The 15,394-nt window shown below is 39.4% G+C and overlaps 2 protein-coding genes across 2 annotated transcripts in view; both read right to left on the bottom strand.

Annotated features, from left to right (window-relative positions):
- LOC311286376 (uncharacterized protein) overlaps positions 1-15,394 on the bottom strand; it is a 274,251-nt gene that overhangs the window by 256,308 nt on the left and 2,549 nt on the right. The gene's annotated exons all lie outside the window — the stretch shown is intronic.
- LOC311286382 (uncharacterized protein) lies at positions 4,817-13,690 on the bottom strand. The gene is made up of 4 exons (XM_084402584.1): positions 13,618-13,690; positions 12,808-12,975; positions 12,237-12,618; positions 4,817-6,184 (listed from the first exon to the last, which is right to left on the bottom strand). Exons 2-4 carry the CDS (start codon positions 12,973-12,975, stop codon positions 5,169-5,171), a joined length of 1,566 nt encoding a protein of 521 aa, XP_084258710.1. The 5' UTR covers positions 13,618-13,690; the 3' UTR covers positions 4,817-5,168.

Below are 15,394 nucleotides of genomic sequence, written 5' to 3'. Positions count from 1 at the left end.
AGACCGCTTATTGTTATGAGGATGCTCGACAAAACTGACATTTTGGCATGTGTTATTGTTCGTTCAAGCGTGAAAGAGAACTGCCCAGCAAAACTGATTCTGACGCGCTGTCTGTGCGCTCGATACTGGCGCGAGTATTTCTGTGCGTCGTGTGCGTCAGGACATTCACAGACAGCGCGATACCTGCTCATTATAACTTTCAGTGAGGTATTTTTAGTGTGTGCAAGCGACGTTCCTGGACGCGGCTGGGCGCATTGTGTGTCCTGCTCGGTCCTGCTCCTCTTTGGCGATGACGGCGTGCGGTTAAAAAAATCATAACAAACTAATTTGAAAGTGGGGGGGCGAACGGGATTTCGAAAAGAGGGGGGGACATGTCCCCCCTGTGCACATAGGAAATTATGCCTGTAAGTGAAAGGCACACAATTTTGTTATCTGCTTACCTTGATTGTCATCCAAACTTTCAAACGCGCATCAGTGGCTCCGACTCCGAACCTGTGCTCTGAACTCTCTCTGAACTTCTCACACACAACTGACGTATCAGGTGCAAGGTTTTCAGCGAATCAACGATCAGAGAATACTGCAGTGAGAACGTTGTAGGCAGATATTGCAGCTATGGGCCTTAAACTCCTCTCCTGTAATTAATACTCAGTGATCTAGTCATCAACAGAAAATGAACGGGTTGAGGACGTGGCATTTCTTGCGTGTGCGTGAGAGCGTGAGATTGATGCTGAAAGCGTGAGTGTCACACCAGATGCGTGAGAGTTGGCAACCCTGAATAAACATGCTGTTTTTCCACCCAGAGGATTCATTTCTTTGCGGTATACATCTTGATATTTTACATTTACATTTTGGGCCATATTTTAATGATCTGAAACGCAAGTATCAAACGCGAAACGCAAGTAACTTTGTGGGCAGATCTCGTGCGCTGTTGCTATTATACCGGCGGGATAAATGACTTGCCCGACGCAAATCTAAAATGGGTTGGTCTGAAGTAGCTTCATTACTCATAGATGTGGTTTGGGTGTAACGTGAAATAAACCAATCAGAGCGTCATCTCACATTCTCTTTAAGAGCAGGCGCGCTTGTTCCATGGCGGATTGCTAATATAACGGCGGATTTGCCAGACGCACGCCAGGAGCGGTTCACAGCCGAGGAGACCGACGTTCTCGTCAGGGCCGTAAAACACAGAGAAGTGACATTGCATGGGGAAGGAGAAACCCACCCAAATTAGCTTCGGTTAAACAGGCGTATAATAATTTGGGTAAATGTGTAAGCTAGATTTAAGCCTATTTTTTCACATCTTCATGGACACAACAATGATTTCCCTCGTATGGAATATTTTCTTTGTAATTATGTATTGTTTGCAAAAATGTCAACTGCTGCATCTGTGCGTAGATGAGAGAAGCAAAGTGTATGCGCGTTGTGCACACGCTACATTATGGCCAAGCATGTGCCCTTAAAATAGCATCTGAACGCGCCACTGACTTTAGACGAGGTTTCTCCTGGTCTGTGGCGGAATTGTTTTCTGGAACTGCAAAATAGCACCAGGGAACATTTGCGCCGGAACACGCCTCCTCTTTTCGCTGAACCGCCCCCGGGAGCGCAAGTTCCCTAATTTACCGACGTGCGTCTGTCGAGGGAAAAGTCTGCTGTGCGTCGGGTGCAAAATAGGGCCCTTAGTCATTTAGCAGACACTTTTGTCCAAAGCGACTTACAAATGAGGACTGAAGCAAACAGGTCATCACACAGCAAAATCCCCAGAGTTAAATTAACTCTGTTCAGAGTACATTTGGTCCCTCTCTAAAGAGAGTTAAAATAACTCTGAATCAGAGTTAAAGTTAATGAGATACTTAAGTGATTAATTAAGTGATGATTGGGCATTAATGATGAACACCTGCTGTTAACAAGTTCTCAGCAGAGGAGGATTAAACAACTCCATAAACAGCATTACCAGCTTTATTTATTACTAACCAGATTGACTTTATTTCTGAAGTTCGTATTGAGAATTAACAGAGGTTTAGATGTTGACGATTTATTGAAAATGTATGATCACCATTATCGTGATGAGTGTTTCCTTTAGTTGGGCAGTTTGACTCTAGCTTATTTTTTTTGAGTGTTTGTGGTTTTTGTAACAGCTTTTACCAAAACATGTAATTTGTTGCAAATAATGCCAGATGCAAAGATCTTCAGGTGATCTAGTTTTCAACAATAAAAAGTAGAGTGATGCGCTTATATCATCACTGTCCAAAAGTGGTCATTTGATGTTAATAGATTATATTCACTAACAATACTCTCTTGCCACAGATTGGACATTTTGAATTTTTTAAATACATAATAGGGGAATTTTTTTCCCCTATTAGACACAGACATCAAGAATCAGCATATGAATCTCAACAATGGTGACATGCTTCATGCCGCAATGCATCCTGGGAGCCATGAGTTTTATACTATTGTGGCTCCCAGCATGCATTGCAGCATGAAGCATGTTACCATTGTTGAGATTCATATGCTGATTCTTGATGTCTGTGTCTAATAGGGGAAAAAATTCCCCTATTATGTATTTAAAAAATTCAAAATGTCCGATCTGTGGCAAGAGAGTATTGTTAGTGAATATAATCTATTAACATCAAATTACCACTTTTGGACAGTGATGATATAAGTGCATTTTTTTACTATCTGCTGTTAAAAACTATATCACCTGATTATCTTTGTTTTTGGCTTTCTTTGTAACAAATTACATGTTTTGGTAAAAGCTGTTACAAAAACCACAAACTTGCAAGAAGAGTCAAACTGCCCAACTGAAGGAAACACTCATCACTATAATGGTGATCATACATTTTCAATAAATCATCAACATCTAAACCTCTGTTAATTCTCAATAAGACCTTCTGTAGACGTCTGACAGAAATAAAGTCAGTCTGGGGTGCGTTTCCCGAAAGCATCGTTGGCCAACTATGGTCGCAAGTTCCGTCGTTACCAATAGAGTTCAATGGACATTGTGATGAACTTGCGACCATAGTTGGCCAACGATGCTTTCGAGAAACGCATCCCTGGTTAGTAATAAGTGAAGCTGGTAATGCTGTTTATGGAGTTGTTTAATCCTCCTCTGCTGAGAACTTGTTAACAGCAGGTGTTCATCATTAATGCCCAATCATCACTTAATTAATCACTTAAGTATCTCATTAACTTTAACTCTGATTCAGAGTTATTTTAACTCTCTTTAGAGAGGGACCAAATGTTCTCTGAACAGAGTTAATTTAACTCTGGGGATTTTGCTGTGCATGAAGAGGCAAAAACAATGCAAGAAGTGCTCAAAATACAAAGTTCAGGCATTGCTGAACAAAGTTCAGTAGCATAAGCCAGTCAAGGGAGTATTAAAGAAAAAGAAAAGTTACATTTATTATTAAGAGGTTAAGTGCTCACGGAAAAGATGAGTTTCAGCTGTCTTTTGAATGTTATCAGTGATTCTGCATTTCAGATGAGGGTGGGGAGATCATTCCACCATCAAGGAACAGTGAATGAAAATGTTCTGGAGAGTCATTCTGTGCCTCTCTGTGATGGTACCGCGAGTCGTCACTCATTGACCGATCGTAGGCTTCTGGTAGGGATGTAGACTCGTAAGGAACGAGTGAAATTAGGAGGGATCTGAACCTGTGATAGATCTGTAAGCAAATGTCAAAGCCTTGAACTTGATGCGAGTGGTAGCCAGTGCAGAGAGATGAACAGAGGAGTGACGTGGGCCCTTTTGGGCTCGTTGAAGACAAGACGAGCTGCAGCGTTCTGGATCATTTGTAGAGGTTTAGTTGCACATGATGGAAGTCCAGCCAGAAGAGCATTGCAGTAATGAAGCCTAGAAATGACCAGGGCCTGGACAAGAAGTTGTGTTGCATGCTCAGTTAGGAAAGGCCTGATCTTCCTGATGTTGTGCAGTACAAACCTGCATGATTGAGCTGTCTTTGTAATGTGATCTGTGAAGGTCAGCTGGTCATCCAATATTACTCCAAGATTTCTGACCGACCTTGATGGGGTGATTGATGCTGATTCTAGCTGGATAGTGAGGTCGTGCTGTAGAGACGGATTGGCAGGGAGGACGAGAAGCTCAGTCTTCGCCAGGTTGAGCTGCAGGTGATGTTCCTTCTTCCATGTCGAGATGTCCGCCAGACAGCTTGAGACCCGTGCAGTTACTGTGGGATCATCTGGTTGAAATGAGAGGAAGAGCTGTGTGTCATCAGCATAGCAGTGGTAGGAGAAGCCATGTGCCTCTATGATGTGTCCCAGTGATGTGGTGTAGATGGAGAAGAGGAGGGGACCAAGAACTGAACCCTGGGGAACCCCTGTGGTCAGTTGATGTGTTCTGGATACCTCGCCTCTCCATGAGACCCTGAAGGACCTACCTGTGAGATAGGACTCAAACCAGTGGAGGGAAGTTCCTGTGATGCCCAGAGATGAGAGGGTGGACAGAAGGATCTGATGATTCACAGTGTCGAAGGCAGCAGATCCAGGAGAATGAGGACTGAAGATATTGGAAGCAGTTTTTGCGGTCTGTAGGGCTTCTGTGACTGACAGTAATGTAGTCTCGGTTGAATGCCCTTTCTTGAAGCTGGATTGGTTGACATTCAGCTGGTTGTTCTGAGACAGGAAGATGATACTTGGTTGAAAGCAACTCGTTCAAGTGTTTCTGCTATGAATGGTAGGAGAGAGACAGGTCTGTAACTCTCTTCAATTGACGTGTGTAATGTGGTGGCACAAACGCTCTGGGAAAACACATGAAATAGAAAATTAGTAACATTGTGTGAAAAGAACACTATGGCTCTTTCATGATGAAATAAAACTTCATTTTTTAATTAAAATTAAATGAAAATCATCCAACAATGGAACAAATACAATCATCATTGAGCCACTTTTAACATTTAAAACATGTTTATCAGCGTTATGAAATTCCAGGAACTCATAGATACTATCTTGAGGCATTTTAATAGGTCAAGTTCAATATATAATCATTTTTCTATTCTGTCTAACAACTTCATTTGCAGAGTTTGCTTCAATCCTTCTCTAACTCTCTCAAAACCACATGAAAGCGCAATGTGACACTGCCTCCTACTGGCTGAATGTACAGTTTCAGGATGAGCTCAATGAGTCCTTTATCCAGATTTACTGATGAAAAGACACTATGATGATTCAGGAGCAGTTTGTTCTTTAGCGTGTTTCTTCTGGTGGGTCTGAAAACTACCTAAATAAGCGAATCTCTCGTCGCAGATGGAGCAGCGGTAAGGCTTCTCTCCTGTATGAACTCGCTCATGAGTCTTCAGGACGTCTAACCGAGCAAACGTCTTGTCACACTGAGAACACTTGAACGTTCTTTCTCCTGTATGAATCCGCTGGTGATTTTTTAAGGCACTCTGTTTAGCGAAACTCTTCCCACAAACGCTACAGTGATACGGTCTTTCTCCAGTGTGAACTCTCAGATGAAGTCCAAAATGAGCCGGATTAAAGAAGCTCTTCCCGCAGTAGGAGCACAGGTACGGTTTCTCTCCGGTGTGAGTCCTCTCATGCAAAGTCAATTGAGATTTGTGACGGAATCTTTTATCGCAGTGTGAACACTGATATGGTTTCTCCTCAGAGTGCATTTTCTGGTGTGACTTTAGACAGCTTGAGTTTGTGAAGGTTTTCCCACATTCGCTGCACTGGTACGACCTCTCGTTGGTGTGAACGCGCACATGCTTCTTCAAATGGGATCCATACATGAATCTTCTATCGCAGTGAGGGCACTTGTACGGCCTTTCGCCCGTGTGGATTCGCTTATGAGCATCAAGATTCCCTTTGGTGCTGAAATACTTGTCACACTCGCTGCAGTGGAAAGTCTTTTCGCCAGTGTGTGTCTTCATATGAGCTCTCATATTAGATGGAGTGGTGAAAAAATCCTTCCCGCACTGTTCGCAGTGAAACTCCTCCTTCAAGCTGTGCTCTTTTGAATGAAGCCTCTTCTCTTCTAAGGTAGGAAAGCTGATGTTGCATCTCTTGCATGTGAAGCTTTTCTCTTCTGTGTGTGTTCGCTCATGTCTCGCTAAATGTCCCTGAGAGCTCAATGTTTTCCCACAGGTGACGCAGGAGAAACTCTTGACCTTCAGCTGATTTTTTGATGTAGAGGTTGTTTCCTCGTCAGTAGATGAACCGCCATTCACATCTGAAAAGAAAAAGGTATTAAAATGTCTAACTTTAAATGAACACAATGTAGCAACAATGACATCTGCTTTTCGCATTAAGTGGATCATGTGATGGCAAAACACATCGTCTTTGTCCTTGCTGGTTAATAATTGCCCCACGAGGACCAATTTGCCAGCGCCAGTTTGGCTGGTATTCCCCCCAACCTCACAGCCTCGTGACATTACACACACACACACACACACACACACTCGTGGACTTTCAAACAGAAACCCACCACAGGAAAAGACTTTTCACCAATAAAGTCTTAAAGGTCCCGTTCTACGTGATCCCATGTTTCAAACTTTAGTTAGTGTGTAATGTTGTTGTTAGAGTATAAATAATATAATAATTAAATAAAATTGTATTCAAAAATCTGCTTCACATTTTCAGCAGGGCTGCGGAGTGGCTGTGGGTTGACTCCACGCGGTTCTCATGGGCTTTATATATAGGCTAAGTCCTAACGTGAAAAAAGCTTTTCGTGGTTTAATGTACCTAAACAATGATTACCAAATTTCCCTCTCATATTGCTCCTCATAACCACTGAAAATGGTCAAAAAATCGAACCCAGAGTCCAATTATTATGGACGTTATCTGATGCGTTTCTGCTTCACATTTTCAGCAGGGCAGCGGAGCGGCTGTGAGTTGACTCCACACGGTTCTCATGGGCGTGAAAAAGCTTTACGTGGTTTAATGTACCTAAACAACGATCACCAAATTTCTCTCTCATATTGCTCCTCATGTTTATGAAATGTTATGATATATGTGTGATATGTTTTGTTCATCTGGCTTTAAATGAATAAAAGGTATTTGTTACACACCATGTTTTTCTTTTAGTTTTTTTTTAGCTCTTTTGTTTGAAATGGAAAAAATCTAGCTGCTATCTAAAAAAAAAAAAAAAAAGGTTCGACTGTCAGTCGACTACGGCAAAATCTAAAAAGGGGTTCCGTGAGATGAATTTGTCCTGACAGACTGAGCGCGAGCTCATGAAGCTCCGCCCCCTGGGTCGTCCAGCAGCAGCTCATTTGCATTTAAAGGGCACACACTGAAACAGCTCGTTTTTCTGAGCCCCAAAAAATGTCAATTTAAACATGCTGTAAAAAATGATCTGTTGGGTATTTTGAGCTCAAACTTCACATACACACTCTGGGGACATCAGAGACTTATTTTACATCTTGTGAAAAGGGGCATATAACGGGACCTTTAAATGTACTAAATATATCCCTTTTTGTGTTAAGAGGTGTGTGTAAACCATAGGAAAGCATATATGTCCTATTGTAACATGAATAGAACTAAAATGCCTATACTAATGCATAATAATGTATCTGTGCATTGCTACAACGTCTATATTCTATTTTTGATATCTCTGTAATCCTCTTCATCTAACGGAGTCGAATCTTGACTGCAAAGTACAATAATATGCATTTGTTCCAGGAAATATCATATTTCTAAATATGATCCTTTCCCTCATAAAACACATGGTCAAAGGAGGCGTGTTTTTCTTCACACAAAGATAATTTTTCCCGCTTCAGAAAAAACAATCTGATTCGCTGGGCCTCGGAGAGAAGGCGCAAACAGAGGTCTGTTAAAAGGCAGAAACCCCCTCTGATCTCTCTCTGATCCCTGTTCTGACCTCCTCCTCTCCTCCCCAGCAACGCTTCTCCAGGAACCCCTGGAAAGGCTCTCCGGCCTTCTCCTCGGACGAACACATGTTCGAGTCGTAGCTGCCGTTTTATGCAACTAAGATATCTTTGCCTCTTCCCTCCCGGAAGACGAATCTGAACTTTCTCGGTAACGTTACATTCAGTGAGCCTTTTTAAACTTCCCGCGGCACCGGAAGACGCAGCAGAAACAGGACACCGTCCGCGCTTTCCTGCCTCTCAGCATCACCCGAACAGAAGAAAAAATCGCAAGTATATCTGATAAAAGCTGTTCCAGGTGTCTCGTGAACTTAGGTTTCTGTAAGTAATAATTACTAGCTTTTCCCTTCTCTCTATTTCTTTCTTTCTTTCATTTAATTTTATTCTGATCACGTATTTTCTTGTTTGGTTAAATGTGTGTTTGTGTTTATTGTTTGTATTTTTACGTACGTTTGTATTTGTAGCTCATATAATCTCTAGTTTTAGACCTTTTATGTCTAAAATACTAGAAAAAGTTGTGTCCACTCAACTGGGCTCTTTCTTGCAAGAAAATGATATCTATGAAAAGTTTCAGTCAGGATTCAGGCCGCATCATAGCACTGAAACTGCGCTAGTTAAAATAACAAATGATTTACTCTTAGCTTCTGACCAAGGCTGTATCTCAAAACTAGTTTTACTTGATCTAAGTGCTGCGTTCGATATTATAGATCATACAATACTCTTAGATCGACTACAAAATTATACTGGTGTTCAAGGACAAGCATTAAGCTGGTTTAGATCATACTTATCTGACCGCTACCATTTTGTCTATTTAAATGGAGAAAAATCGATCATAATTCCAGTAAACTATGGAGTGCCGCAGGGATCTGTGTTAGGCCCTCTGTTATTCTCAATATATATGATGCCACTTGGAAATATTATAAGGAAACATGGAATTAGTTTCCATTGTTATGCTGATGACACTCAAATCTATATTTCATCAAGGCCGGATGAAAACGGTAAATTATCCAAATTGACAGAGTGTGTTAAAGATATAAAAGATTGGATGACGCGTAATTTTCTTTTATTAAATCCCGACAAGACAGAGGTAATACTTATCGGTTCAAAAAAACGCCCACAGAACCTCTCACAATACAACTTTGACATTGTAGGATGTCCTGTTACTTTATCCTATACAGTAAAAGACCTGGGTGTTATACTCGATTGTAACCTGTCTTTTAAAAATCATATTTCGTATGTTACAAAAACAGCCTTTTTCCACCTTAGAAACATTGCTAAGCTACGTAATATGCTATCAGTTTCTGATGCAGAAAAGTTAGTTCATGCATTCATGACCTCGAGACTAGATTACTGTAATGCTTTATTAGCCGGTTGTCCTGCATCCTCAATAAACAAGCTACAGTTAGTCCAAAACGCCGCTGCTAGAGTTCTTACTAGATCAAGAAAATATGATCATATAACACCGATTTTATCATCACTACATTGGCTACCTATAAAGTCCCGTATTAATTATAAGGTATTGCTACTGACTTATAAAGCCCTAAACGGCTTAGCTCCAGTCAATTTAATGGATCTTCTATCACCCTATAATCCATCGCGCTCTTTAAGATCAATAAATTCAAGGCTTTTGGTCATACCTAGGATATCCAGATCAACCAAAGGCGGGAGAGCATTTTCACATTTGGCTCCAAAACTCTGGAATAGCCTTCCTGATAGTGTTCGTTGCTCAGACTCGCTCTCCCAGTTTAAAACTAGATTAAAGACGCATCTTTTCAGCCAGGCATTCATATAATATTGTTAATCTCACAGTTCAAACTACAATCCGGCCTCTAGTTCATAAATGCCAGAGGAGAACTGGCCCCCGACTGAGCCTGGGTTCTCCCAAGGTTTTTTTTTCTCCATTAGGTCACCTGATGGAGTTTTAGGACACCATTAGGTCACTTGATGGAGTTTTTCGGTTCCTTGCCACTGTTGCCTTTGGCTTGCTCAGTTGGGGATATTTTGGGGATATTTAATTTTATTCTATCAATCAATAAATTCCACTAGAAACAAACTTTGTTGTATTATATTATTTTAATACTGTGAAGCTGCTTTGATACAATCTGTATTGTGAAAAGCGCTATACAAATATACTTGATTTGATTTAGTTTTACATTTTTACATTTATTAAAATTCATAAATACTTTTCACTGTCTCTGTGTTTGAAAGCCCACTTTTATAAAGTCAATGAAACAAAAGATCTAGCTACAAGCTCGATATTACAGACTACATTCAGTAGTTTTAATTCATAAACTCAGAAAGTTTGATGTTTGTGGCCAGAAGATAAAACTTTCTCGGAGTTTGTAAATACCCCTTCTTAACTGTGATGATCTTACATTTATTCGCTGGACGAATAACGATCAGACCAGTTACAGAACAAGGTAATCTCGATAATTGATAAAATAAATGTACATGCGACTTATGAATTATGACCATGAGTCATAATTATTAATATTTCCAAAATTCCCTATATTCTTGAGCTAATTCAAATTAACCCAAAGTCGTATTCGTTACAACAAATAGATTTAATGAATCATGCACTTACCATCATGAAATTCTATAATATCTGTCTACATTTTTCCATAACTTCGAGAGCTTAAAAATTAATCAAGATAAATGTGAAATTGTGATGCAGCTCATGATACAGTGTTTTCAACACATCGGTTCACAGTAACTAATGTCTGCACCTGCTGATTTCGGAACTGATTTTTAAAGCTGCAGTCCGTAATTTTTTGTGTTAAAAATGATCCAAAATAAAAACAACCAGCCAGTGTTCAAAACTCTCTGCTTGCCTTATAGCTCGATTCAAATCGGTTAGCTTTTAATAATGATTTTAATTCCAGTGGTACTGGTGGATTTCCGCGGGAAATTCGAGCATGTCTTTGTGTCATTACGTCACATCTGTCCACATAAAGAAGGAGTCTCGGCTAGTAGACTATATTGCGTGTGAGGATGTTGGAGGTGGAGATTTATCACAGCACTTGAAATAATTAAACTTATCGTGATTACTTCCTGCTCAGCTACTGTTCGGACACTCTTGCTCATACCAGGAAAGGAAAACACAACTGCCTCAAGGATAAGAGAAAATGCCTCTTCTGGAATCTACTTGCTAGTCGGCTATATTGCGTTATTACGTCACATCTGTCCACATAAAGGAGTCTCGGCTAGTCGGCTATATTGCGTTATTACGTCACATCTGTCCACATAAAGGAGTCTCGGCTAGTCGGCTATATTGAGTGTGAGGATGTTCAAGGTGGAGATTTATAGCCTTTTCTCACAGCGCTTGAAATAATTAAACTTATGGCGGATCCAGAATGTTTCAAACGACAGTCACCACAGGAGATTTACCAGTTGTAAAACCCAAAAGACTTCAGACTTCAGAGTGGCTAGAGGAAAAAAAGAGACTTCAACGGCCCATGCGAAAACAAGGATAAACATCAGCAGGGCTTTTGAAAGATGGCGTGAACTCCGTGTTTTAAAGGGGTTCAGAGACGGCTTTTTTTTTTGCTAGACAGGTACGACATTCATTACGTAACAGTAGCTCGCACTTGTTCGCTTAATTTACACAGTTACGGAGTTTCCTTTGTTGTGCCTTTCTCGTTTTGCTATTATGGTAAATATGAATTCTTTTGTGCTAGCTATGAGAGGGAGCAATTCGCCTCAAACCCGCCTCCTCCGTTGTCAAGTATTGGATCTGAATCAGATCGGTAAAGTGAAAATTTTCCTGTCGTAAGATGTTTATATTATGTTATATTATAACACGTTTATGCATAACAGGGATTCCGTTCATACACCGTTTATTTCATAGCACTATGATTGTTATTTGTTTGTACAAAATAACTGCTCTTCTATGATTTGCACGGTTTGACATGATATGATAAGCGATCGTTGGATTTAATCAGCGATTTACTGCAATGCTTTTTTTCCCATTAGTTGATCAGAACAAAAGTGGATGTTACTTACTTGTTCAGACGTCATTTTCTGTTGAAAAATCTTATGTTGGTCATACTTCCAAAAAGTATTTTCTAATATTGATTATATATAATCATACAGATACAGATACAGATACATACAGATCATATAAAGTATATTCTGTGATTCTGAATGCCCGTATCCACACCGGCGCGGTGATTGACCGCCACACACTCTCCTCAAAACATTGGATTCATCCGTGCTGTTTCATGCCGAGGCACAACCCACGTGAAGTTGATAATTCCGCAAATAACTGCAATTGCAGATTTCAAACAGAGATGGCGACAATGAGGAAAAACTACGGACTGCAGCTTTAACTAAATTTTTACACACATTCTGACTATGATTTGCCATAACAAAAGATCATAAATGGAAGATACTTACCTGAAGGAATGAAATCATCACTGTCATTATTTCGATTATCCTCATCCTCATTTTCTTCATCCTCAACATCATTTCCTTCATCATCTTCATTCTGATCTTCCTCCTCCTCCTCGTCGTGGCTCTGTTGTTGTTCCTCTGCTGTGGTTTCTTCTCCTCGTCTCTCTATCAGGTTCCTGCAGTCCTCCAGTGTGACGGAGCACATCTTCATCTGCTGTTCTCCAGCGTTACAGTCAGAGGTTTGATCAGCGGATCCATGATCCTGAGCGTCAGTATAACACATTAAAGTGAGGCTGAGCTCTGAGTCCTGTGTGTCTCTGGATCTCCAGACTGAATCCTGAGCTTCTGTCCCATCAGTCACACACACTGAAACCTTTTCCAGATCCTGACAAACACATCATAGATCAACACAAATAAAGAACAACTTGTTGATATTAGCCTCATTACTCAGGAGTTATCTCTAGTGGTTATACTGGTTATTTGTTTGCATATTTTGCTGTTTACTTAAGAAGTGAGAAGCTAACAAAGCTTTGGCTTGATTGAGCTGAAGGATGAAATGATGAGCTGCTCAAACCTCTCTGTTGGGGTTGTCTCCTCTTTCTCTCAGCTTTGCCTCCAGTGACGCCACCTCTTTCTTCAGCTGACAGATTTCAGTGATGAAATCCTCAATATCCAGCATGGACAGATCAGTTCCTACTGATTTACAGCAGATCACATCCATCTGCGCTCTCATGGTCAACATCTGAAGACAAACACAACATATTTATTACAAGAGGCATTTATAATGAACTCACACTGATTTAAACTCAAAATGAGTAACGATAATGAAGGAGAACAGAACTACACAGAATAAGAAAATTATTGCAATTTCTGAGAATAATACACAGGTAGATAATATTAATTACAGATATAAAATAAACACAGCCTATGTTTAGGCATGTTTATGTTTAAATTCACTATTGTAAATATATCATTACAACACATTACCAATATCTAAAACTTAAATTTAGCTGCTGGATTTAAACACAGATTTCAGAAATTTAACATGATAATGTGATTCTTGTACTCGTTTCAAAGCATCATTTAAGTGTCCAGCATTGAAAATTTATTTAAAATCAAAATTAGAAAATTAAACAACGTGTTAACTTTGGTTTTGTAAATATCACAGTTAAAACACAGCTACTGTAGTAAGAAACAGTAAATGTGTGTTTACAACTACAATTATACTGTTATTTATTATTACAAATATGGTTACTGTGGTAAAATCATGGCTAATTCGTTTTTTTTTTTTTATGATAAATGCGAATAAGTAGTTAATTTAAAGCTCATTAAAACACAACAGACAGAAAATCAACAATCACACAAACAGTTAAAAACAACACACCTCAGTCTGAGCGCCAGGCTTCCTCTTCTTCAGTGGTTTTACCGGCGGACTGAAGAGCGTCACAGCGACTCCTACAGGTTTCAGGAAGAAACGCTAGTCAGTAGATATATCGTGTCTACAGCAAACTTTCTCCGTCTTTTTCTATATCAAAAACAAGCTTGAATTATGTGGTGCAGCTACGAACGTGAATCATGTTTATGTTTTCTCTATGGTTAAAGTTAAATTGTTAAATTGATGTCCACGATGTAAGTAATTTATTTTTGCACTTGATTTGTTCACGGCACCACTTGATTTCCTAACGTTTCCGTATCGTGTATTATTGCATTTCTGTGTCTGAATCAGTTCAGCTCTCTAAAGATGAACTGTGGTAAATAACGGTCCTTTCTTGCCCTGATGTGGCACTGCCATGTTTTTTAGTATTACTAAAATAAACTGTAGCTGAGATTTCTGTTTACACGAGAATGTCAAATAAATAAAACTAGGCTATATCAGACACTGATCAGCACATTAAGCTGTCAAAAAAAAAAAAAGTTTTTCCATCCAGAAGATTAATTTCTTTGCGGTAATTATTTTACCTGATGATGGCACAAATGCTCTGGGAAAACACATGACATTGAAAATGCATAACATTGTGTGAAAGGAAAACCATGTCTCTTTCTTGATTAAATAATATTTAACATCCCAATGAAAACCATCCAACAATGGAAAAAAATGGTGCAATTGCCTTACAATCATCCTTGAGCCACTTTCAACACTTTCATCAGCGTTATGAAATCCAGGAACTCATAGATACTATTTTGAGGCTTTTTAATAGATCAAGTTCAATCAATCTCTCAAGTTTAAGATACAATCATTGTTCTATTCTGTCCAACACAACTTCATTTACAGAGTTTAGTTCAATCCATCTCTACTCAATCCACAAGCTCAATGTGACACTGCCTCCTACTGGCAGAAAGAGCTCAATGTACAGTTTCAGGATGAGCTCAATGAGTCTTATCCAGATTTACTGATGAAAAGACATTATGGGGCGGTTTCCTGGAGAGTGATAAAGCCTTGTCTTCAGATTAACAGAAATCTGACTTATCTGTCATGGTTTTAAATAGTCCTAGACTTAGTCTAAACCAGAGTTTAAGATCTTAAGTAAAACCATTGTTGAGATTCATACGCTGATTGAATAGATCACACAATCACTATTCAATTCATACATTAATCTAAGTTCTTGTTAAAGAGAGTCAAGAAGGAATAATATGGTTGAACTCTATCAAGTTCACTAAATGATAAAACAGAGAGAACAAAAATATTTAAGAGAGATAGAGAGGGAGGCTTATATCCAGGGCTTCCAATGCAATGCACTTGTACATAATGATTAGGGATTTGGGATTATTTTCATAGTCGATTAATCTGTTGAATATTTTCTCGATTACTCGATTAGTTGTTTGGTCTATAATATGTCAGAAAAATGTGGATCAGTGTTTCCCAAAAGCCCAGGATGACGTCCTCAAATGTCTCGTTTTGTCCACAACTCAAAGATATTCAGTTTACTGTCACAGAGGAGAGAAGACACTATATTCACATTTAACAAGCTGACTAACTATAGACTTACCCTTTCAGACAAACCATTAAAATAAATGATTTAGTATGCATTCAATGTTTAGGTATCCAGTCTGAATGCTATAGCAGAACAAAAACAACAAATATTAAGAATATTTTTTTTTAAATGTATAAAATATTTTTTTGAATGTAGGACATCAACTTATAACCACAACTAAAGTGTGGT

The sequence above is a fragment of the Rutilus rutilus genome (assembly GCF_951802725.1).
Source record: "Rutilus rutilus genome assembly, chromosome: 2".
In the NCBI taxonomy this organism is placed as follows: domain Eukaryota; kingdom Metazoa; phylum Chordata; class Actinopteri; order Cypriniformes; family Leuciscidae; genus Rutilus; species Rutilus rutilus.
Note: the sequence above shows the minus strand (reverse complement) of the source record. Positions and strands in the feature narration are given on the sequence as shown.

What these genes read in the sequence shown, in the direction of transcription:
- LOC311286382 (XM_084402584.1), bottom strand. Translation starts at nt 12,975, where the DNA reads ATGTTGACCATGAGAGCGCAGATGGATGTGATCTGCTGTAAATCAGTA. An exon ending in GAGACAACCCCAACAGAGAG is followed by an intron (nt 12,619 to 12,807) that starts GTTTGAGCAGCT and finishes TGTGTTTGTCAG; the next exon opens with GATCTGGAAAAGGTTTCAGT. An exon ending in TGATGATTTCATTCCTTCAG is followed by an intron (nt 6,185 to 12,236) that starts GTAAGTATCTTC and finishes TTTTCTTTTCAG; the next exon opens with ATGTGAATGGCGGTTCATCT.